This window comes from Cyanistes caeruleus, chromosome 9 (genome assembly GCF_971803275.1).
Source record: "Cyanistes caeruleus chromosome 9, bCyaCae1.hap1.1, whole genome shotgun sequence".
NCBI classification, from domain to species: domain Eukaryota; kingdom Metazoa; phylum Chordata; class Aves; order Passeriformes; family Paridae; genus Cyanistes; species Cyanistes caeruleus.
Window position 1 is genome coordinate 20,056,153 of NC_141709.1, and position 24,017 is coordinate 20,080,169.

At 35.6% G+C, this 24,017-nt stretch overlaps 1 protein-coding gene across 19 annotated transcripts; it reads left to right on the forward strand.

Annotated features, from left to right (window-relative positions):
• The first annotated feature begins 1,384 nt into the window (after positions 1-1,384).
• ODF2L (outer dense fiber of sperm tails 2 like) lies at positions 1,385-21,636 on the forward strand. 19 transcript variants are annotated; one of them, XM_086841554.1, is made up of 16 exons: positions 2,942-3,029; positions 3,090-3,222; positions 3,609-3,728; positions 5,638-5,700; positions 5,932-6,003; positions 7,733-7,849; positions 10,599-10,784; positions 12,069-12,178; positions 13,641-13,776; positions 14,311-14,421; positions 15,612-15,716; positions 16,323-16,469; positions 18,375-18,460; positions 18,545-18,707; positions 19,622-19,747; positions 20,418-21,636. In XM_086841554.1, exons 3-16 carry the CDS (start codon positions 3,621-3,623, stop codon positions 20,544-20,546), a joined length of 1,659 nt encoding a protein of 552 aa, XP_086697680.1. In that variant the 5' UTR covers positions 2,942-3,029; positions 3,090-3,222; positions 3,609-3,620; the 3' UTR covers positions 20,547-21,636. The 19 variants fall into 19 exon arrangements, with proteins under 19 accessions (XP_086697674.1, XP_086697686.1, XP_086697688.1 ...); XM_086841548.1 differs by lacking the exons at positions 2,942-3,029; positions 3,090-3,222 and adding an exon at positions 1,385-2,591 and having other exon boundaries at positions 13,617-13,776; XM_086841552.1 differs by lacking the exons at positions 2,942-3,029; positions 3,090-3,222 and adding an exon at positions 2,238-2,591.
• Positions 21,637-24,017: the final 2,381 nt, after the last annotated feature.

Sequence of the window (24,017 nt, forward strand, 5' to 3'; positions counted from 1 at the left end):
ATTGAAACGAATCTTATCTTCCTCTTTCTACTACAGTAAGAGTTAGCATTAATTAATAAATTCAACTTCCAACTATTCATATTTGATTGTAATTTTAAATATGCATTTATATCAAGGTCATAGCAGCTCAAAAAGAGATGCTGTGACAGATTTTTGGAACATTTGGAAGAACTGGAAATGTAATTGGAGCCCACTAGATGTCAGTGCCTCCACACAACAGACTACTGCAGCTCTGCTTGCTAGGCAGGTGGGACTGGGTGTCCCAGAGTAGTGAGTGAGTTGTCCTGGATCACAGGGATTGTCTATATAATATCATATTTTTACATAATTCGGGGAAATAGTTACAGGAACAATGCTGAAACACATTTATTCCAATTGTGTGATGTAGTTCTATCAAAGAAATTGTATGCAGAACTCCTTTATGGAATAAGAAGACTTATCAGAAGCAAACAAAAGGAGATATTTCTGACTGAAAGGGCATTCACTGACCTAAAAGCAATTAGAGGCAACTGGTACTAGCAGATAATGCTTCATCTCTGACTCTTTTCTACAAAGGAGAAAAGGACTCTTTCTCCTCTAAAATGTGACACCTATTTTAGCTTCCATATGAACTGAAATTACAACACTGATTATTGCTTGGGAAAATGAAATTTTAGATCTGAAAACACAGTACTCTGTCTCTGCTGGATGCCCACTTCTGTGTATGGCAGAGAGTGTCTAAGGGTTTCAGGAGAAATTAAATCTGGTCAGTACTGCATCAAGCAGTGTGTACAAGGATAGGGAAGGAACAGTGTATTAACAGGGTCACAGCAAATCTGCAGCTTTTGCCATAGCAGAGTATTGCCAAAATTAACCAATGAACAAAGAAACACACTGGAGTTGTGAATTTCTGACATGGAAATGAAAGGTTCAATTATACCTTTAGAGTAGATGAAGTCATGAACTGTGACAAACACTCAGCAGCGTTCCTGTAGTATCTAAAGAAGCTTCTCTCAAGCACATCTCTTTTAATAAGGCCTGTAATTATGTCATTGTGGAACTGCATGTCTTATTTCCTTTAATTATTTTCCACTCTGTGGATTGTGCCACTGTCATTAAAATGTGGTTTTGAGGACTGAAACTTGTAATTCATTCTTTGTTTAGGAGGTCCAGAGTGCAATGCTAATTATCATGCTAATTAGCCCTCACTGCTGCATAGTGCCTGCATTATTTTATAAACTATGACCAGATTTTTAGAAAATTGCAAAAAGTTACTGCTTTTTTTTTTTTTTTTTTTTTTTTTTTTTTTTTTAATAAACCAATCTTATAGCAAGTTCTGGACAGCTAAAATTAAGAATTTTGTCTGAGGTGACTAGAGGATACCAAAGCAACAGCTCATAATTGTGGTGCTGAAGCAAAGGTCTGTCAGAGATGGTGAATTCTCGGTTCTAGGCTGTGGGTCCTATACAGAACAAAGCCTTAGGCCTTTTGCATGTGCAAAGACAAAATCTCCTTTGGAATTCAGGTGCAATCGGGTGCTCACTCCACAATGGATAATGAAGTGATTTCACATCTACTTGAACTTAAAAGGTTGAAATTTAGCATTCATTTTCATTACCAGGCACACATAGCTAGGCAATATTCTCCAGAGGGAATATAAAGTGAGTAACTGCTCTCTGAAATTCCATCACCAGCAATAGAAGAAAATACACATTGGCATGTTTACAAAGGATGCCAAAGAATATGTTTGATTTTTATTTTGATTATTATTTATGTCAAGCTTTCTTTTAATGTAAGTTGCTGACACTGCTATTACTCAGAATATTAAAAAGTAACATTCCTATCAGTATGATTTTTTTAAACAAAATGTGCAAATTAGAATTATGTATATGTGTCTATGCACATATATTCATATGCATCTGTACAAATGATCATGTTTGTATCACATGATCCCTCAATTTTCCACAATTTATTATCTGAAAGTGATCTTTCTGTATGTCTGTTGCAGTGTCTCAGATATTCTGTGAATTTCCTTCTCATCTAAACGTGGTTGTTTAAAAATATCTGGCTTTTCTACAGTGTTTGGGAACGTATTGCCGAAACATCTTCACATACGGTCAGGTTACATGAATACTTAGCGTTTAACCTCGGGGGAAAAAAATGTTAAAAATTAATGGAAACACCCAGAAAGAAATCATCTGAAGGACCTAAAGCTCCCCAGAAGTTTCCGAGTTTCTTGTCCATCTGGGTCTGACAGCAACCTCCTGGGCACGTCACGGGCGAGTAAGGAGCACAGCCGCGTCTTGAGGCATCTTTGCATCCCAACCGCACCCCCTCGTTCTCTCGGGGAAGGGCCGATGCCGCCTCGCCGGGCCCGCGAGGGTCTCCGGCCCCACCGGCCTCAGGCGAGGCAGTGGGTGCTCGCGGGGAGCGTCGGGCAAGGCCGGCCCGGGGAGGGCAGCATCCGGCACCGGCAATGGCACCGGCAGTGGCACCGACAATGCCAGCGGCAATGGCACCGGCAATGGCACCGACAATGCCAGCGGCAGAGGCAGCGGCAACGGCGCGTTGCTCCGGCAACGGCTCCCGGAGGAAAAAAGCGGCGGGCGCAGGTGGGAACCGCGGGAGAAGTGCTGGGGGGACACTGCCCCACAGGAGCGGTGCTGGGGGGACACTGCCCCACAGGAGCGGTGCTGGGGGGACACTGCCCCACAGGAGCGGTGCTGGGGGGACACTGCCCCACAGGAAAGGTACTGGGGGGACACTGCCCCACAGGAGCGGTGCTGGGGGGACACTGCCCCACAGGAGCGGTGCTGGGGGGACACTGCCCCACAGGAGCGGTGCTGGGGGGACACTGCCCCACAGGAGCGGTGCTGGGGGGACACTGCCCCACAGGAGCGGTGCTGGGGGAACACTGCCCTACAGGAAAGGTGCTGGGGGGACACTGCCCTACAGGAGCGGTGCTGGGGGGACACTGCCCCACAGGAAAGGTGCTGGGGGGACACTGCCCCACAGGAGCGGTGCTGGGGGGACACTGCCCTACAGGAGCGGTGCTGGGGGGACACTGCCCCACAGGAGCGGTGCTGGGGGAACACTGCCCTACAGGAAAGGTGCTGGGGGGACACTGCCCTACAGGAGCGGTGCTGGGGGGACACTGCCCCACAGGAGCGGTGCTGGGGGTTGACTCGCGGGACACCCCAGGGACGGGAGCTGCTGGCAGCGGGCGCAGAGGCCTTTGGTGAGGTGAGAGCCCGAGTGTGGGCCCGGGGCGAGGGCTGGCGTTGAGTGACCTGTGCCCCTCAGCCTCCCGCTCTGTGCTGGGGAGTGTGGAAGTGGGAAATAGCAATTGCGAGCTTTACTTTGTCCTTTGAGTGTATTCAGTTTTCTGCTGTGGAAGGATTTGCTTTCTGCGCACTGTATTTGTGAATTCAGTGCTAAGCAATTGCAAGTTGTGAATTCTTGTGGAAGATTTCAGGCACATTAGCTGTGTTACATCTCTGTGACTGGGGTTTACTTGGTCCAGTCCAGTAGTCCCACTGTAGTGGGAACAACCTGGCATGCCAGTAATGTTCCAGTTACTGATTCACAGAACATCAATATATATTAACATATACTGTCTTGTTATACAGCATTAAATCAAAATGTCATCATCATCACAACCATCCTTGTCTCTACCTGTACATGACTGTACTGCTCCTTCGTTGAACTTTGATCTTCAGGAAAAGTTTATTCTTCTTCACACTGTTGAGGCAAGTTCATTCTGTTCCTGTTAGGCTTGATTTTTTAAATTGTATTTGTTTTGTTAACAAGGTTAAAAATATACTTCCTACTTACAGATGTGAAGTAGGTGGTATTTCAAAAAATGGTTAAGTGACACTGCTGGGCATAGCAACAGTATACTGAAACTATAATGGAATTATTATTTGTTCATTTCTGCTTACATTGATTAATTACGATAAATGAAGCATGATATTTAATCTTCCAAGGTGTTGTTTTCACTGGAGGTAATTAAGTTCACGAACTTGGTTTTAGTTGTATGTCCAGGAAAAAGATACAGAGAGTTGCACTGTGTTACACAAGTTGAGGTTTGACAGGAAATCTAATCCTGTAATAAAACAAGACACAGACATATATAAAATAATATAGATATAATTAATAAAATATATTTATAATAAAAAAAAGAAAATATGTAAGGCATGAACATAGAATCAGTGGAAATGTACGTTTCTTACACTAGTCTGAAAGAAATGTTTAGTCATATCATCTTCTTTGTTAGACATATTGTGGGAAGATGTTTCTGTTATGTCCAGTGCACTAGGAAAGTTCCTAAAAATTTGGAAGGAGTTTGTTGAACAATGTTGGTTAAAACAGGAGGTGGACCTGAGTGAATTCCTGTATAAGAACGGACATGTGGAACTCACACAGAAACCTGATGGAGTGAAGAATGTAGATTTCTCTTAAAATTAAATGTGATTTGTCATTACTGACTTTTTAAACTCTCTTTCAGAAGTTAACAAAATGGGTGTTTATTCTGAAGTTTATTTTTTGATTTTGCATTTAATCTTCATTTTCAGGTTTTCATAGACATTGCTAGTTGTATTACAAGCATGAGTCATTCTGTTGATCATTCAACAAAAAAAAAAGTTCATAAAGAACAAACTGCGGGGAAGACTATTTCCTGAGAATGGAAAGATAGTATGAGTAATTTAGGTTTCCAGTCACTTCTCAATTCTGGGATGCCTTCTAAGTATTTTTGCTGATAAATCAGTGTCAGGTCACAAAACACCATTCCTGTTTATATATTATTTTTTGCTGTCAGAAAATCTGACTCAATGTAGTCAGGAAAGATTAGGACTTCTACTGAATACAATTTTATAAGTTTGCTGTGCATGCAAAGGTGGAAACCTGATGCAGAATTGAGGTCCATGAACTGACTTTACAGATAGGCATGGGATCGAGATTACAGAACATTATGAGGAATTACATGCAGGCCAGAATAAGATGTAGTCAAATTTTGATACCAAAGTTTCCAGCTTGATTTTGTGGGTTTATCTTCTTATTAGTGAAATTAAAATATTTTGGATTTACAGTCTGAAAGCCACACAAATCTCCCTTTTTAAAACAGAAAGTTATGAACACACACACACGCAATTGTACACTTTAAAATAAAAAGTTTAGTTGACAATATCACAGGCACATAAATTCTTCAGAGTTAATTGAAATTAATTTTTGTGATCCTCCAGCTTAATGCTTTTTGGTTCAGTCTTCAAATTCTCCTAACTAGCTGAGGCTCCTGAAAGGCTTTAGCACTTAATAAGAGTCTTTGAAATATTGTGAATTCTACAGATACTTTTACCCTTTAATTACATGCTTAAATAACACTTATCTATGGCATGTAGAGCCGTTCTAGATAAAATGAAGAAATAAATAGGTATATGGAATAACACTGTTTTTTTCTTCAGCTACAAAGTCCATGCACAAAATAAATTGAATCTTTAGGGTTTTAACCACCAAATAAGTAGCTTTTGAGAAGGTGAACTTTTCTGGTCATATGTACCAGGATTGAAAATGTAGCAAACTATATGTAACTGATTGAAAACCATTGACAAATACAAAATCAGTTATAATCAGAAATTTTCAATGTTTCCTGTGTTGCAGTTAAACAGTAAAAACATTGACATTTGGACGCAGGAGCTAAGTGAAAGGGAAATCCAGAATACTGTAAGTAAATTAAAATTTGATTCTCTTTGTTCTGTGCTAAGTATCTGAAATTTGCTAACTTATAGAGTCATACAATTTCCAATAAGAGTGGAAAAGTGGGAGTATTTGTGATTTACCATCACAATATGGAATCTTAGTTTTACATCTGAAATGCTCATCACTGTGCATTGCTGATGCTTTGTTGTATACAGACATTAAAATAATTTCTTTGTTGATTTTTTCTCCATGAAGAATCTCAGGAAAAAAGTACTTGAAAGGGAGAAACAGATTAAAGAACTTTCATCCATGCTTCAGTGTGAAAAAGTGAGTGACCAGTTCCATTAGAATGAATATTTTCTTCCAACATACTAGATTCCTAAATAAAAAATATTAATTTTGGGTAAAAAAATTATTTAAAAGACCTATGAAAAAAGTAAAATCCTGAAAGGTGTTTCCTACAGAATTATCTTAAAACAATTAAAATGGTATTCAAACCAACTAAGGATACAGTTATCCTTAACACTAATATCCTAAGGTGGCTTTTGACTTCTCATTTACTGATTTGCAATATTTTGGGGAAAAAGTACTTGTAAAGAATAATATGGAGTAAAATATGGAGTAAAACCTAAACAGGTTCTGTTCACAGTTGGTTTCCTTGGCTCTTTTAGGAAAGGTAGTACAGCCAGCAGAGCTAATTTCATCAAAGGCTGACAAGTCTGGCAAGAGCTCATTCATTGTTTGCACCTAAAGAAGGGGCTCAGTGCAAGAACGACACAGGAAGGGAAGAATTGTCCTGTATAAGAGGGTACTGTAAAAGTTGGAAAGTTACTTTACTGGTAGTCTGGCAATCTGTGTTACAGACCAAACACCTCCGGTGCACTCTGTGTGTGTGGTTCAACATTAGTGAGGGACAGCGTGGGCTCAGTTACACCTTTAAGGGGACAGCAGTGTACTTTGATATTTTTAATTCCTTGTGGGATTTTAAGAGCCATGGTTCTTTTTTAGAAGTTTTTTTGTTTTTGCTTAACCAAGTGAACATATCACTTGGCTGCTGGGATAAACTTAACCAGCTGGTCATAATTGCCTATGGGGGCTCTTGTCATGTTTTTATCTTGAAGTGAAGGAGCACATTTTCATGGAAAAATCTTTTTGCTGGAGAATAGAAATGCTGAACAGAAAAGCCTACAAAAATTCTGAAGACCCTAATGCCAGCAGACCTCAATGTTGATGGGATCTATGTGGCATACCATGCCTCAGCTAGAGACTACCTAATGTTGAACAATTTAGGATGCCTAGCATCTGAAAGGATGAATAATTTTCTATGCTATCCCCTTGCCCCTTCTTACATTAATTACAATAAATGGCATTTTCATCAATACTTGACTGAATCTTTCTTTCTTACTGGTATCTATAATGAACACTTCCATTGGTATGTTCTTTTAGTCTCTTTCAGTCTATACTGATAATACGATATTTTCTACATTATTACTTCTTACTTAGAATGAGCCAAAGGAATCAAGTTGAAAGAAATCTCATAGAATCGTCTGAGTTCTGGTGACATAAGTTCTTTTCCCGTATGATTTAGGTATTCCCCCAAAATGAGAGTTTGAATTAAATGTATCAATAGTTCTAGTAGGAGATGGTGGTCTATGGAATTTAATGAAGGTCAGTTTGGGTTTAACTAGTCAGAGCACAGCTGATGAGTGTGGCTGAATGTTGGTCATCCTGCCAGCTGGATGCCTTTGCTTAGCCTTGATTTCTGAGTCCATGCTTCCAGGCCTTATTCCTGCCACTTAAACTCAGATTAAATATGATGCAATAATTATATGTAAATTGTTTCAAGTTGGTGATTTCTGTTAGAATACAATTAATAAATTAACAATTCTGTTAATACAGTAGTATCAAGTTACTGCTTGTGAATATACTTGTAGAGCATGTTTTATCTTTTCCAGGTTTTGAGGACATTCAGTTAGAAACTACAGCATAGTAGAAAAAATACAGAGAGCATCATACAGAATAGTGCAATAAATTTGTGTTTGTTTATCTTTCTTAGATCAATACACAGAAAGTAGATCACCTGTCAAGATCAGTAAAGGAAGTACAAGCTTACCTGCAGTGTCAGATTGAAAGAAAAGAAGCAGAAAATGATGAATTAAAAGTGAAAATACAGGTCAAAATAATTTTACTTGTGTTTCAGTTTATTAAAAAACAAAAAAAGGAAAACATTGCTGTTGCCTGTTTTGAATTTCAAATTATTGGTAAAAGAAAAATCCAAAACAGTTAAAATCATAAGTATTTATGTTTTGCAAGATCTGCCTGACCACACTTTTATTTGCAAGGTTGTTTGTTTTTTTTCTTTTCTTCTTTTCTCCACTTATGCACACTAGTAAAGTTCTGGTGAAGAAAAGTGAAACATGCATAGAAGTGTTTGCTCACCCATTTAACCGCACTGTCTAGAGGACAGTCTCCATATGGTCAAGAGATAAGCAAGTCCTTATGGTGACTTTCTGTTCTAAGGGAGCAGTGACAGCCACACCCTATTCCCTCTTATTGTCTGTGAGGAATCGATAAGTCTCTTAATACTGACTGAAAGTGAAACACTTAAGACTAATGTCTAGTCTCACTTTGTTTAAGGTAGGTTAAATTATTTCTATTTTCTGTTCTAAAAAGCACAAGTTAAATTTGGGCATTTATATCAGTTACTGGCTGTAGAAAAAGAGAAAGAGGCGGTCATGTGTGAAAGGCTGGAGCTGTATGTGGCCTCAGAATATGAATATATGAAACTTGTCAAGAACATAAGCATGAATGAGAAAACATTGGCTAAAACCAATGTATTTCTAATTTCCAAACTTTTTTGCTAGCATATATCCCCTGCTAATTGAATCATTTGAGATTGTTACCTAACCTATATATAGGCTATTTCAAATCACATGTCTGTGTCTGCATAAATGCTTCATGTTTTCTTCTAAATAAAAAGTACTTTCTTGTTCTACCTACTACAATTATAGAATTCCAGCATTTTCATTAAATAAAATAACTTGATATACAACTGTATTGATTCAATCTCTATTTGAAAGTTTTATTCTCTTTCAAAAATTGCCGAAGTAATTTTCTAGCTTAAATCCTGGAGATGATTTTGCTAATAACTAGATAAAAGCTTGCAAAACCTTAGCATTACCCCTACGAAATTAGTTTTCAATTGGAATTTACCTCAGCCGCTAATACCCAAAGCACTTATTCTTAGTGTGATTCTGACCTCCTGTGGTTATAATAGGGGATAGCAGCTGTTTACTTATACCGACAGATAAAGAAATCCGTACATAGACTGTTTGCTGTGTTTATTGAAGGTGTTTTTCCACCACCTCAACTCACATCTTTGGTTATTAGGTGCCCTGTAAGCATTTATATAGGCAAACTACTTCTTATATATTTGGGTGTTTTTTTGTAATTTCCTTTTTTTTAAAGTAGTACTTTTGCTTTTTGGTGAATCCCAGTACCTGAGATCATCTTTCACTTGGAAAACCACATACATTTTGCTTTGATTGTGTAAAATTTTTGGGGCCATTAGCAGGAGCTGTACTGAGAGATATCCCCTCATGCATCATATGCATATTTTATAACAACTGGCAATGAGTATCTTGAATTAAGCTGGCACATTCACATAGTCAGTAGCTAACTAGTAGGACATAATGTAGTGTCAGCCCTAGGCTAAAAGGAAGGGAACAAATGCATTAATCATTCCTACAATTAGGATATTTGTCACTGAACTGAGAAAGTTGACACTGCTGGCTTAACTGCATTGCTGGAGTTCAGTGGAAGAATAGTGAGAGATATGAATAGCATTTACACTTGTCTTTATGAAAATAATTATCTATTGGTAGCTTGGTCATTTTTGATGACTAAGTGGATCTGAGATTCTCCTTGAATCAGATTCTGGTACTGCTATTAATGAATATCATCATGTAGTGTTTTAACATCTGTTGTTGTTTTCCATCCATATTTATGTGGTATATAGATGAAAAATATGTCTCATGAAGTTTGAGAGATCAGCTTCCTGTGTGGAATGGGATCAGTCTCCACCAGAGTGATGTAATCATCTAGTTAGTCAGAAATAATAACAGCAATTGAAAAGATAATATAATGGCAGTTGTAGAGCCCAGTTCCCATCTTGGCTGCTTTGTACATGTTTCATAGTATTATGAAATGCATTAACATGCATTTCTGCTTCTTTGTTTATAAAAAATACTTTTTTCACTAAATAAAACTGTGTCATTAATAAAGTGTGCATTTTATGTAGAGAAAAAATTCAGAGATCTTGCAAGAAAATAGTATATCATCATAATACATAAACTAAAAAGCCCAGCCTTTCCTAGCTTCCTGACTTTAAAAAAACACAAATCTAAGATATTAACTATCATAATAGAATTTCATATATAGTCATACAGCCTATCTCCAGAACTAGTAGGTGTGTGTCTAGATTCAGAGCACATACTCTAATACATCAGTGCATATCACTGGTAGCATCACTAAGGTGATATTCTTTACAGAAATAGTCTGATGAAACCATTTTATTAGCCTCCTCATAAATGGGTTTAACATCCATACTATGCCTTCTACATGGAAATTCTGCATCCATTTCCAAGAGCACACAGACATGGTTAGATTACTGTCTTTCCCCCTACTGCTGCCTGCTCCTGCACCTTCTCAGCCTCTTCTTTTCATCTTTTTAATGACTTTTTTCTCTGTATTTTTCTTGTCTACTGTTGTACTTAGCTAGCTCCTTGTATCAACCACAAGATTTGAGATACCAAGATTATATGGAAACAGATTATAAATGTAACAGTCTTCCTAATTATTTTTTAGCACAAAATTATCTGTAAGGTTTAGAATTTGAAGAGTTGATTTTAATTATGCTGCAGACTCTAGAAAATAAAATAGCAGAGTGGGAACTTCAAATTGGTGAATACAAGTACCGGAAGTTAGCCTTAAAGGAAACAACTGAGCAAAGGAAGATTGCTCTGAAAAAAGCAATAAGGTCCCAGAAACAAAGAGCTCAACACTTAGAAGAATCCGTGAAAGATATAACTGCTAAAATAAGAGACCATGTGAGTGACTATGCTGTGAGCAATGTTGTGTTGTATTGTTTGAAACTGAACAACTGAAAGTCTTTCACTTGTGGAAAATAGAAAAATGTATGCTGTGTTTGTATGCTTTTTATTTTGTTGTTCGTTTGTTAAAGAAAATGTTGCTGTAGAGGTCATGAAAGCTGTTACAATTAGCTGCCTTTGTTTTGTTAAAATTTAGTAATTGTCTTAAGTCATGAGGTTGTACATTTTAAGCTGTAGGAAGTAAGAAGAGTGTCATCAGCTTTTGGTTAAACCTCTCCTGGTCTTCCTTCCTGTTAGTCTCTACGGATAGGCAGTAACTCAGAAATACAGTGTACTAACTGAGAATCCATGACTAAGATTTGAAGTGTTAGTTTTCTTTATTTATTAATATGTGATGTCTCATGTGGTTATTTAGCTTTCTGTTTCTAAGCTGCTTGCTGTGAACCTTTCCAAAATCCAAGCATAAAACTTCTTCCTTAATCCAAATTGTTCCTTGGAATCTTGCTTTGCCTGTCAATGGTTTGTAATTGTTCAAAAAGGCCAGTTACCTCAGAACTGTGCTTATTGCCCTATTTGGATTTCCTATTAAGAATTATTTTTCATACTCTTAGATGTGTTTAATAGTTTTGGATATGTAAGTATTGAAGATATATTTTTCCACTTAGTGTACCAGGAGATGATTAATAATGGTTTTTGTATTCTTGGATCTTTGTGACAGTAGTGGATCTTTAATTAAACTAGCAGTACAGAGGGACAGCAACTACCTCCTCAACTTCTGATGTTTTGTAATCACACTTGTTTTCCTCCTTATTGAAAACCTGGTGTACTTTCAATATAGCATGTGTTGGTTAGTTATCCATATTCATTTAAGGAATTTTACCTAATGTTTTATTTCTTACCTAGAAATTCTTAAAAATTCTTAAGATATTTTATACAGTTCTCTTTGGTGATTAATCAATGTAATTTATGTGTAGTTCAGATGTATTGAAGACAATTTTCTTGGTAAGAAAAGATTGTCACCTTAAATTTTGAATTCTACAGTTGATATATAGTATCAGTGTTTCTTCCTTGAAAGTCTGTACTTGGATTTTTTAAAAATGTGGGTAATTTTGTTGATTTTATTTTGGTATGAGAGAAGATTTATATTGATTTTTACAAGTGAGATACAATAAAACCGTCTTATATTAAAGAGCTCTTGTGTTTATAAAAAACTGTAGAATTAAATAGCATTATTCAGTGGCATTCTTTTGTTACATAATTTGTAATTTCTGCATTCCCTAGGAAGTTAAACTGTGTGAGATACTGTCAGCCTCTGATGTCTGGAAAAACCAGTATGATAGAATAGTTGAAGGAAAGACAGTGCTAAAAGTTCAAATAGAAGATCTTGAGAAGTAAGTTGGGCTGTTGGTATTTTTTGTTTATTTATTTCTGTAGTCACAGTGTTGATATTTAGTAATGCAATACTCAGTGTCGACAAAGTAAATGAGTTTATTAATATTTTAAAATTCTGAGCAGAATTTGGAAGTTGGAAATAAGAACACATTTAAGATTTTTAGCCTCCTCTCTGTTGCATTTCACTTCTTTTAAAGCTTTATTCCCCTTTACCAAAAAGAACATATTATTTTTTCCTGCATACTTCTGATCAGCCTGAACTTGCTGGCTCCTATGCAGCTCCACATAACCACTTATTTAATAACTGATTCAGGAGCTCAAGTATTAACTCTTGTGTTTAGAGAATAGAAAAAGGTTCTTTGTCTTCTAGGTCCTACTTCAGACTAGTGATGGCCAAATTATTTCAGTTCCACTAATCTCTCGCCTTAGTAGAGGATAGAGAATGGTTCCTCCCAGATGCCATTCAAACAGATCACTCATGTAAGGAAAAGCAGAACAAAATTACCCAACCTTATTCAAACTACACAGTCAAATCTTAATGTACATGAAGGATATGCTATTTTTTGGGCAGACAATGAAAAATGTCCTTTTACCATTTCTGTTGGTAGAAATATGGACTATAGTTTAAACCAGCAAAAGAAACTGGTAGATTCTAGGTCTGAGAAAATGTTTGTTTCACAAAGAACTTGATTCATGCTGAAGTATTTAACAGCTCACATTAAACTGTCTTGAATATTTTGGTTTTGTCCCAGAAAATCTGGCATTTCTGAAAATACTTGCAGTAGATTTTAAAGTTTAACCAGAGTGCAGGTAGGTGACATCAGTCCAGAAATTTGTCTAGCCCACTGTCAGTCCAGTGTATATAAGAAGGCATCTAAGAAAGAATATATACTCATTCTGCTTCAAGCTGTTTTTTGCTGTTTCCATTTCAGCTGAAAATACAACTCTTTGCTTGAAATGTGCCATTCTAACAAGATTTGTTCTACTAAGCAGTGTGTGGTTGACTAAACAGCTAAACTAATTTTGTGAACTGTATTTACCAAAAAAAAAAAAGCAAAAAATGAGGCATAATTTTCTGCTTTTAATAATGGAAATAACATTACTAAAGTAGCTAAGGAATGTTCTTAGTAGGATATTATGTGATATACCCTATAAATTCAATACAATTACATTCTGTACAGTGTTCATATGCATATTTCTATTGGAAGTATGATTTGGTGTTCCACAGTTAAGCTAAGACCCCTTCCTTGGACTAAAAGCTCTCCTCTTTCAAAGAGTTTGTTTCAGAATATAAGTAGGTAATCCTTTCTTTGGATATGTATATGCATTCCCCCTTTTATATATATATATATACACACACAGTCACACAGTGAAGGAGAATGTGTTAAGGTTTGATTTAGTTTTCATAGTGAGTTTTGGAAGCATTGTGTATTATAGAGAACTTCTTACCTGTCTAACAAGTCAGATCAGAGGCCTGATGGAAGACATGGAAAAAAGGGAGGAATGGAGAAGAAACTCAGAAGAGGAAATTCTTGGAAAGCTAATTTCTGTTACCTCTGAAAATGAAAAGATTTACCTTGAAAACAGAAAATTAAAGGTGAGATGAGAAATCATTGTTGAATGGCTCTACATTTCTCATACATTAATGAAGTAACCACGTTAATTCTCTTTGGACCTTCTGTCTAGAGAATCCAGACCTGCAGAATAAAGTTTGCTATCCATTTATAATAGTAAGAACAAATGAGATATTGAAAATTTTCCAGTAGAAATCTATGGCAAAGCTAGGAACAGGGTTATCTTGTGATATATTTGCTTAATCAGGATGCTGTTTATTTTACTGTTAATAGATGTACAATTGCTTAAGTAGAAATTGTTCTTTCAAATTAAAGAACTGAGTTTACCTCAATTATTAATTTCAATTTTGAAAGAGTTTACAGGTTTTATATTGTATGTATTATCCGATATAAGTGTTCTCATGAGCTGACAAATGAATTATAGACTGTTTTGTTTGACAGGAAAAATATGTCTGTCTTCCTAGAGCCAGTAAGTCACTTCCTGGTAATATCATACTGTAGAATGTGTCATTTTAGTAACACTCTTAAAATTTTTATATTTTCTATTTTTGGTCCAGGCTTCCCTTGCTATGTTGGAGAAAAGCACAGTGTCTGTTGAATATGAGTTGCTACATCTGCAAGAAAAAGCAAAGCTGCAGGAAAACCTTGTAGAACAGCGCAAAAATGAGGTGACTTAACATGTTTCAAATCAAGTATATTTTTTTAATTTCTAAGCCATTTTGAGGAAATGATAAAGGTTTTGTTTGTAATAATCCATTTTGTTGTCATGGGGATTGTAATATTTTTGTTAATATTGAGTATGAAAGAAGGAAGTGCTATTAGAGACCATATCAAAGAATAGTCTCCACACTGTTACAAGTAAATGTTGTCTATACTGAATTGTGTGGAGCCCACTAGAAGCTCATTGAAGCCAGCAATTGCAAACTTGCTTTGACAAGATTTTCTTCCTAAAAAGCAGATTAGTGACCCCAGTAAACTAGATATTTAACAAGTTGGAGTCTTATGTCTTCAGTGGATATACCAATGATATTTTACCTCTACTTGGCCATATTTTATCTTCATATTCCCAAGAGCATATCAGTATTCAAGTAAGTCCAAGAAATTCAAGTTCATTCAAGAAATATGTATTAGGGTTATGACTATAGGGTTATATGAGTTCTTATATTTCAGTAGGTAAATCCATGTAGAAATACCAGTGAAACAAATAAACCAAACTTAAAATGGTCTTTTTATAAATTCATTTTTTGTATTTGGCTTTATTCACACAGAATTTTTAGAACGTTGATTCAAATATGTATCTATTTCTGCCATAGTATAGACACAATTTCACTGACATTCTTCACTTATTTCTTTTTTAAATCGTTGACAAAAGAAAGACATGATACAAAATCTAGAGTAGAGCCAGAGCCTTGTCTTTGGAATGTATCATCACAACTAAAGTTACTGCCAGCTTTATGATGGCAGATATAGTTCCAGGTCACAGCCAGCCTTAAGCAGCAAGTGGAGTGAAATTCCCTAGCTTAGAGCTGTAGTGACTCCAGATGGGAATTGTCAGTGATAGGTGTTATGTGGGGGGAGAGGTGTGAGTCATGCTGGCTGCTTCTACAGCACAGCTGTAGCTCATTCTCCATTTTTGATAACATACTGCTGATATGGCAGTGCTCTTTACCTGGTAACCCTTTTATACTTGCTGTGAAACGTAGGATAATTAAAATAAATAACTTCAAATAATGACAAACTTTAAGATACCATTTAGAAGTCAAAGGTTTTCCTTTATGTTTCATACTAATGATTCTATCTTTTCTATATTTAAATGAAGGACCTTGCAAATATATGTGAAAAATGTATGTTGTCCTAGGTACAAAAAAGACAAATTGCAGTAGAAGAATTGAAATCCAGATATGAAGCAGTCTTAAATGAAAACAAAAAAATAACAGGAAAAAAATGCTTAGAATTAGATAAGGTAAGTTTTGCAGTAATGAAGAATGTTTCCAAACAATTCTGAAGGATACAGATCTTTTCTCCATTTTCGTGGTCTTATTAGAAGTCACAAGGTACTGTCTCTTGGTTTTAAATTTCTGAGAGTTTCACTAACTGCTATCTAAAACGGGTGTTTATGGATACTACACAATTGCAAACAAGTGAGCAATGATTCCTAGTGCAATGATTAAGCAGTTTGGCTACTATTTTAGAATTCAGAATTCTTTTATCACTTTCAAAAATGTGATTTTATTGTTGATGATTTTGAAACTATGTTTTTGACAGAACAGCTGTGAAAGTTGTATATGGAAGCAAACCTACTGGAGGTGCTTTTTTTTAACTAACAGTTAAAATGGAGACTCCATACAAATATGTGTTATAAATTTTTCAGCAGATGGAGCTGAACACTGGAAACAGCACATTCTTGAGCATCAGAAAAGAACTTGTATCTTTGTCAATATTTTATAAAATAAGGGATATGCAACTTGTGTAGAATTTTAGCTTTATTACCTACATGAAAATCCATTAAGTACTACAATTAATTTATGGTTTTACACTTACATTTTTCTCCTGTGATGCTACTATGCAGGTGAGGGACAAAACAGAGGCTGAGTTAAAGGAGTTAGAACATGTTTATGACTTGCTGAAAGCAGCTGAGGAAAACCAGCAAAAGCTTCTGTCCTGGGAAAGGATCTGTACACAGAAATGCAAAACCCTTAGGGAGCTGGAGCTTCAGGTGGTTAGAACATGCTAATTTCTAAAGATAAATGAGAAAATATGTAGAAAAAAGTCTCTGGGACATTTTTTACCATTGGCGTATGTGACAGTGGTGAGGTTTCCTGTGTTATTTTCTTCATAAATCAAAAGCTTCTGTGGAAATAGCACAATGCAAATAAAACTGTTGCCAACTGTATTTATGTGAATTCATTATGTGGCAAGATTTGTTACTTTTAGAGTGAGTATATTCTTGATCTTTTTGAATGCTTAGGTCCTGAGATGTGTTGCAGAATTCTTCCCTGAAAATAAATGCTAGTTTAGATATTGTTTGTATCTAGTAGAATAATTTAATTCTACATTAGTTTTGGTTTTAATGGCTAATTTATAAACCATACTGGATTTATTCAGATAAAATATATTATTGATGATAGGTAACATTTTAATTATTGCAATTTTTAGGTGTATTTAACACTAATGCTTATATATTCTATAAATCCTGAAAATTAATTTTCCTTGACTCTTTTTTTCTCTTACATCAGTTTCAAAGGGTAGATTTGGTAGATTTTTAGTTTTTTGTTGTTGTTTTTCATCTTTTTTTAATGTGCTTTTGAGTTAGAAGAGCACAAATTACAAAGGTTTTTAAGTCAGAAGGGTGGGAAAGGGCCTTAATCATCCTGCTGTGTCTGTGGGAAAACTACAGCTGAAGCACAGTGAGTCTGTGGTCCTACAGACATTGGTCTTGATTTTTTATTCTTCCAGGAATGTTCATATACTCCTAAATCCATCATTGTTTGGCAAAGTACTTAAGCAATAATTAATTTTGAGGTGTAAAATTTATGTATCATATAAAATTGTGTATGTAATATATAATTTTAATCTAACTGCTTGTTCACCTGAAAAAGTGCAAAGGAACCTCTTAAGTATAGCAAAGTAATTGGGAATATAATCACTAGCCTGGTGGAACAGTAGTTAAATTTCAACATTAATTCTTGGTGATGTCCTTAACCCTTGACTCTATCACCAGAATTTAGGAAAATTCATTTTGGAGACCCTCTCCTGGGTTCAGCTGGACTAATTTCTGCTACTACCACTCTGTTACCTGATCAGCCCGCTATTCTAATAAGCACAATCAGGCAGATTAGTTCAAACTGCTGAATAAGACTACTTGAGGTAGTCCAATGAATGGTCACCCCTTTAAATGATGGCACCCACAGGCTGTTGTTGTGTCTATTTATGGCTAACATGCTGTTGATGGATGGTAGAAGGAGCAATAATCTCATTGCTACTGAGATTTGAAAGAAAGATGTGTAAAAGTTTAGCACTCCGGATGCTGGGCACAAGACTTCTTCCTTCCTTCAGCTTCTGTTGCTGATATATCACTTTTCATGGACTTGATTGTCTTTTTTGATATTCACTTCTTTCTGAAATTCTTTGCCAGTGCTGCACTGTTCTTCTGTGATAACCATATGTATATGCAGTGTTATTTTTATGCTTCTTGTGACTGTAGTGTGAGGGAGCCTTTTTTGCTGGTCAGGTAGACCTGACCAATTCCTAATACACAAGGTTGCATGAGCAGCACATGGAGTTTTTCAGGCCTTTGTTACATAGCAGGTTTTCAGCCTTAAAGTGCTCACACAAAATTTGTGTCTCCTACTCTGGCTGTGTTGTATTAATTTAAGAGAATTATACAAGGTACAATAATACAAGGGAACATTTACTTGAAATATAATATAATGTAATGTAATGTAATATAATGTAATATAATGTAATATAATATAATATAAATGTTTGTCTGAATAAGCATAACATTTATCTGAAATTACAGTCATATTCTTTGATTGATTTTAATAGACAGGCTTACTTTAGTCTAGTAAGATCCTGTATACAGGTCTCTTCAGTTAGAAACAAATTGTCATTTTCACAGGATAACCATAGTGTAACTTCAATGGGCAATCTTTGCTTAGAAGAGGAGATCTGTAACATTCAGAAGATATATGAAGATCTTCAAAGGTAACTTGAAAAATCTGATGGAAATTAATTCCTACACTTTTCTGCTGTAGTAAATTACAATGCATTAATCTGTTTTGGTTAAAGGCAATTAGGTGAGATGGAATATCAGAATGAAGAACTTGCTTATCAGCTCAGAAAAGAAGATGAGAATCTTCAGAGCAGTAAATTGCAGCTTGAAGAGAAAACTGCAGAATATAATGCATTAACCAGACAGCTTGAATCTGCTTTGGAAGAAGGGAGAAAAATGGTATTGGTGATTTAATACATCTCTCAATCTTGTTTGCTACTTTCTATTTAAAAATAGCATTAAAAATGAGCTTGAGAAAAACTCATGGGACAAGACTATTTTGCATGCAGGGAGAAATACTAAAAAGTTACTGTGAATTTCTGCATGTTTTAAATATGGATAGAACTATTCAATTTCCTTGTCAAGTTTGGATCCTATGGAAATAAATAACAAGTTTCAGTTGACCAGTGTTTTATTATATTTTTTTCTTGACAAACCAAAATTCTTTAACCACCTTATATTAAACCCCACACATATGGCTAAAAATTTCTGTACAAAAGCTTAATCTTACCTTTTATTTTCTTTGTTATAGAAGCCCACAAGAACTTAGGCGTTGAAAACCTTCTCTTTTAGAGGAAGAAATTGCATTCTTTCTACATTAAGCCAAATGTTTTCATTTGTAGAAATTATGCAAACAGTAAATGAAATTCAAGAGGAAATGTAGGAATTTAGATTGTAGTGAATTATATTAGTTTAATCAGAAAAAATGTATAAAATTGTAATTTCACATTAATAAAGTAGAAATAACCATCTGATTTTTTCAATACTGCCTGAGGATATTTCTTTAGTTTTTGAAAAAAATAGAATTTTGGCTTAACTTGGAAATAAGGTAAGAAGTGTTCCACTCCCAGTAATATTACATTTTGTTCTAGATTGAAACAGCTTTCAAATTTAACCAGAATATTTCTCAATTTTTTTTAATTCCTGGGCATGAGAAATAAGTATTAAATTAAAGAATAGGAAATAAAGCTATTAATGCCAAGAGGTAAGAAAATAATTTGATTTGGGCTTTAAGAGTAAATATATATGTAATATATCTATCTCATTTATAAATTCATTTTATATATATTCTTTCTCTTTCATTGCTTTTATAGGTAGCTGAAGAACAGGAAAAAATGTCATACAAGGAAAAAGCCTTTCAGACAAAACTGCTACTTCTTGAAGCTGAAGTGAAAAAGAGGCAAGAAGAAAAAAACCAACTCCTCTGCTTATTTCACCATGTGAGTAAATAATGCTGTTTGTGATTTAAGAAATCACTCACCATGTCACCATTTACAAAAACAAGTTCCTTTTACTGAAAACATACAAATGCAGTTGATACATACTTTTCAGAACAGTAAATTAATTCAGCTTGACAATATATTTGTACATAGACATTTCCCATCGACCTAGGTGGGATGGTTGATGATGTAGTAGATGTCCAGTCCAAATAAATCACTTGAATAGTATTGAGTTTACAACCCTTACTCAGTCCAGTTTTCCCAGCAATACAAAAATAAAAGAATATGTATGAAGTTGTAATTTCCCTCACATTGTTTAGTAAACATATCTAGATTTGATTAGATATATAACAATTCCATAATGATGTCATGATACCTTCTGTTTTTCTTGCATTAATGACAACAATCTGGATTACAATTATTATAAATTATTATAGGCCTTTTTTTTTTATTTTAAGTTTATGTCAACATGTTCAGTTCAGTTCTGACAACATAAACAAAAGCTTCAATCTTTTGAGGCCTTTTTTAGCACTTTCGCTTCTGTGGAGCCTCTGAAAACTTTTACATGTAAATAAAGCTATAAAAAATAGGTACCTGTTGTCTTAGATTATTATTTTGATTGATTTATATATTATTTCTAAGTTTCTATGCATTTTTCTTTTTTCATTAGAATGAAAAGCACCATGAAGTTCGTTTGAAAGAGCTGGAGAACAGCCTACAGAAGTCAGAGAATGAGAACCAGAGCCTCCAGAATTATGTGCAGTTTTTGAAAGATGCATATGTAACAATGTTTGGCTGAATTCTTTAATCTATTTTATAGTGAAGAAATCTGTCAAGATTGGGCTCCCAGTCTTGTTGGAGGCAAAGCCATTGAGACCTTACACTATTTTGCCAGTTTGAGTTCTATAATTTTAGTTCTTCCTTAGGCAAACATCTCTTGTGGCAGGAGAAACAGCCATTACTATATATCCTAGTGGCTGGTCACACATGGGGAATAGAGCTGTTATTCCTGGTATAAACCATTGTGTTATCCATGGCACAGAAGTGCAAAGGCCAAGTGCATGGCAGCAGCAACAGGTGTGGATGTGTGGTATGCACACAAAATTGGTCTGTGAATGTCCTGGGCTGTAAAACCTTACATGAGTCCTTTTAGTCCTTGGTAAATGCAGGTCATCACAGATTATCTTTCAATTCAATGATATCTCACCTATTAAAACAGGCAAAAATGGAGATCATTAGGTTTTTCCCTTTCCCCCCCATGCAGTATAGCCCACACTGCTGCACTGCATGGGAGAGTTGCCACCACAGGGCTGTCCCATCCAGCCATTTTCCTCTACATCTCATTATGCTCAGGAATATACCATGGTAATATTTATAAGTAGGAAAACTTGTCAGATACAGGTATAGTTTAAGCTCTGAATGTGCTGATGTATCCCAATGACACAGCTCCAGTAAGATTTTTAAGTATTTGTTGGAGTTCAAGACCTGCTGTTCAGTAACACTGACTTGTGCTTCAGGTAAAACACGTGTAAATATTCAGCTGATACAAGACTAATACAAAAATGAATTCTGGATTTAGTTTCAGTTCTATATTCTAATTAGTTTTGTAGATATATGCTGTAATATGTTTTTTAAAAATAGTACATTCAGTTAAATATATGTGATTTACATTGTGTACTTAAATAATATGTATTTTTTGACCAGAAATGTAAGTTTTCTCATGCATAGACAATACCCATTCTATATAATTGTTAGTTATTGGTAATGTGTTGAATATGGACTTTTTTTTTTTTTTGCAAATGCTTACCCATCTTAGCAAATATTGATGTGTACTAATGATCTGCTTCTGTGTATTTTTAAAAAATAAAATTGTCATTTATTCCATATGACAAGTTAGTAGCAAACATTTATTTTAAATTTGAGGGGTTTGCATTACACACACACAAATATTTGGATTCATTTAGTTCTGATTGTGCTACTTATAAAATATCAAAACCTTTTTAAATGTCGCCATGTATGAAGGAAAGAGTTCAGAAATAAATTGTTCAATCCAGTGCATGAGTGGTTTTCCAAAGCTCATACTAAAAACTGTACACTTTGCACTGGTACATGATACAAAGATGTGCAGTAACTTGATTCCAGCCTATATTTTACTGTCCAGGAAATTATATTTTTGTTTTACATTTTTAGGTTTTTTTTGTTTCTTTTTATGATTCTCCGTTACCTTTTTGTTTGTTTGGGGTTATTTTTGCACGGTAGAAATAGGGCTGATAGTCATAAGAATCATTTGTTTTTCCTCAGTTCCTTTTTGAACTGGTGTTAACTTATCATGTTTTTGCATCTTAAAAATTAATTTAGGAAAAGTTATTGTGGATTATTTCTTTCTAGTAAAGAAAATAATAAAAATTTGTTTAACTACTGAAGGATCTGGCATTTACTTGAGATTGCTGCTTGTATTTTTAGTAACTGTGTTATGTATAGATAAATTAGTTCTTGCCTTCTTCATTTTGCAGTATAGAAATCTGTGTGCCGTGCCACAAAATTCTTGGATACAGCTGTACTTATTTGACTGCATTTTCTTTAAAGCAATTTATTTTTACCGTCTGCATTACATAGCAAAGTGACACAGTTTTATCATAAGAAATAGACTAATTATGCTTTTAAGGGTGTTGCCATATCTAGACAATTTCAGAAGCCTTTGGTATGGATGGTGTTGCCAGTATCTCACTTCTCAGCCTTTTTTCCAATGTGATTTTAATTTGTCGTTTCCCCCCCAAAAATGCTGAATATGCTGTTGCAGTTTTCAAATACAGTCAGATGAAACATCTTACTGCTGTAAGTATGGACAGAAAAAGTATGAAACCCAGAGTTCCTGGTCCATACTGTGCTTGCTTTTGTGATTATAATTTCAGTCAGATACTGTTCTTTCACTGGGCCCTTAGCAAGCAGGAATATTTCTCTATGCTGTGCAGAAAGTCCTTGGCCAGAAAAGCAGTAATACCCAGAGATTCTGTATAAAGGTTTGACCATGCTTTCAGTGATGAGCTCTTCCAGTAGGAAGAGATGCTAGCTGGTTAAGAACAGAGCAGAGAAAGAAAAAAGAAAAAAAATATTAAAACACTATATTCTATATCCCAGTTTATTTAGATTTCCTGGTAAGAAGCTATTTCTACTGTAGGCTTACTAAGGTACACAGTCAAATGTACATTGTGTGTTGTAGAACTTTTTGATTTTGAAAGGATTTTGTAGTAATTTTTTGCAGAAGCTGGCTCAGTATGATCCAAGGTATGTAAGAGAACCCATGGCTGAACTGATGCCAAGGGTAATTCTTGTAAATCAAAGCAAAGCCACCAGCAGTGTTATAATATCCCTCCTCTATCTGTATATTGCTTTATTTTCTACCCATGTTAATTAATTAGGATTTGGTTTGGGTTTGGTTTGTGTTTGGGGGTTTTTTTGTGTTTTTTTCCCTGCGGAGTTTTCCAGGAATTACTTAAGTGTGATTGCTGTGGATATGCTTCATAAGCAGCTGGTCCAGTCATTGATAGCTGGGTGAAGAGACACCTTGCCAGCAGGATATGTATGATTTAAAGGGATACTTCCTCTTGGCTGGTCTGCACGCACAGAACGTCGCCAGGAGTTAAGGAGCTGTTAGGGTGAGTGTGCTCAAACCCCATCATGAGCAATGTGCTGCTGCTGGCCAGGCAGGCATCAGCAGGATGGGCAGGAAGAGTTGGGCTCTGGGAAACAAACCCACTGGTGCTAGTAGCTTTCAAAACCACATTTTAAAATGTGGTTCAGAGATGACACCACATTTAAATCCCTAGGGTGCCCCTTTGTCAGTGTGGGATACACTGCTGCACACATTTCATAGTGGGACAGGATTTCAGAGTTATAATAAATGAAGTGATTTGAGGTCGTGACAAATTCTTTCTTTCCAGCCAGTACATTTCCATATTGAATTATAATTTCATGGCTTTAATTAGGTTAAATTGTAAGCATTTAGAGTCCTGAAACTGGCAGATCTTAAAGAGCTGACCTGGTTTCTGTACTCCCTACTGCAATCATACATGCTTTCGAGTTATTAATGTGTGGGAACACAGAAAGTAAACCAGAGCGTAAGTCTTAGGGCTACTTGGAGTCCTATCCCTTTAATCCTGTCTGCCAAGTATTTTATTAGTGGCTTAAGTTTGAAAAAAGATATTTTTCTGTTTCCTTCCTGTTTATGTCAAAAAAAAATGATATAAATTCTCATGTAAGATGAAGTCTT

Coding starts and splice junctions, on each gene's coding strand:
- ODF2L (XM_086841548.1), top strand. CDS start 3,621: ATGTCATCATCATCACAACCATCCTTGTCTCTACCTGTACATGACTGT. Junction 7,850..10,598: donor AATTAAAAGTGAAAATACAG/GTCAAAATAATT, acceptor ATTATGCTGCAG/ACTCTAGAAAATAAAATAGC. Junction 13,777..14,310: donor TTGAAAACAGAAAATTAAAG/GTGAGATGAGAA, acceptor TTTTTGGTCCAG/GCTTCCCTTGCTATGTTGGA.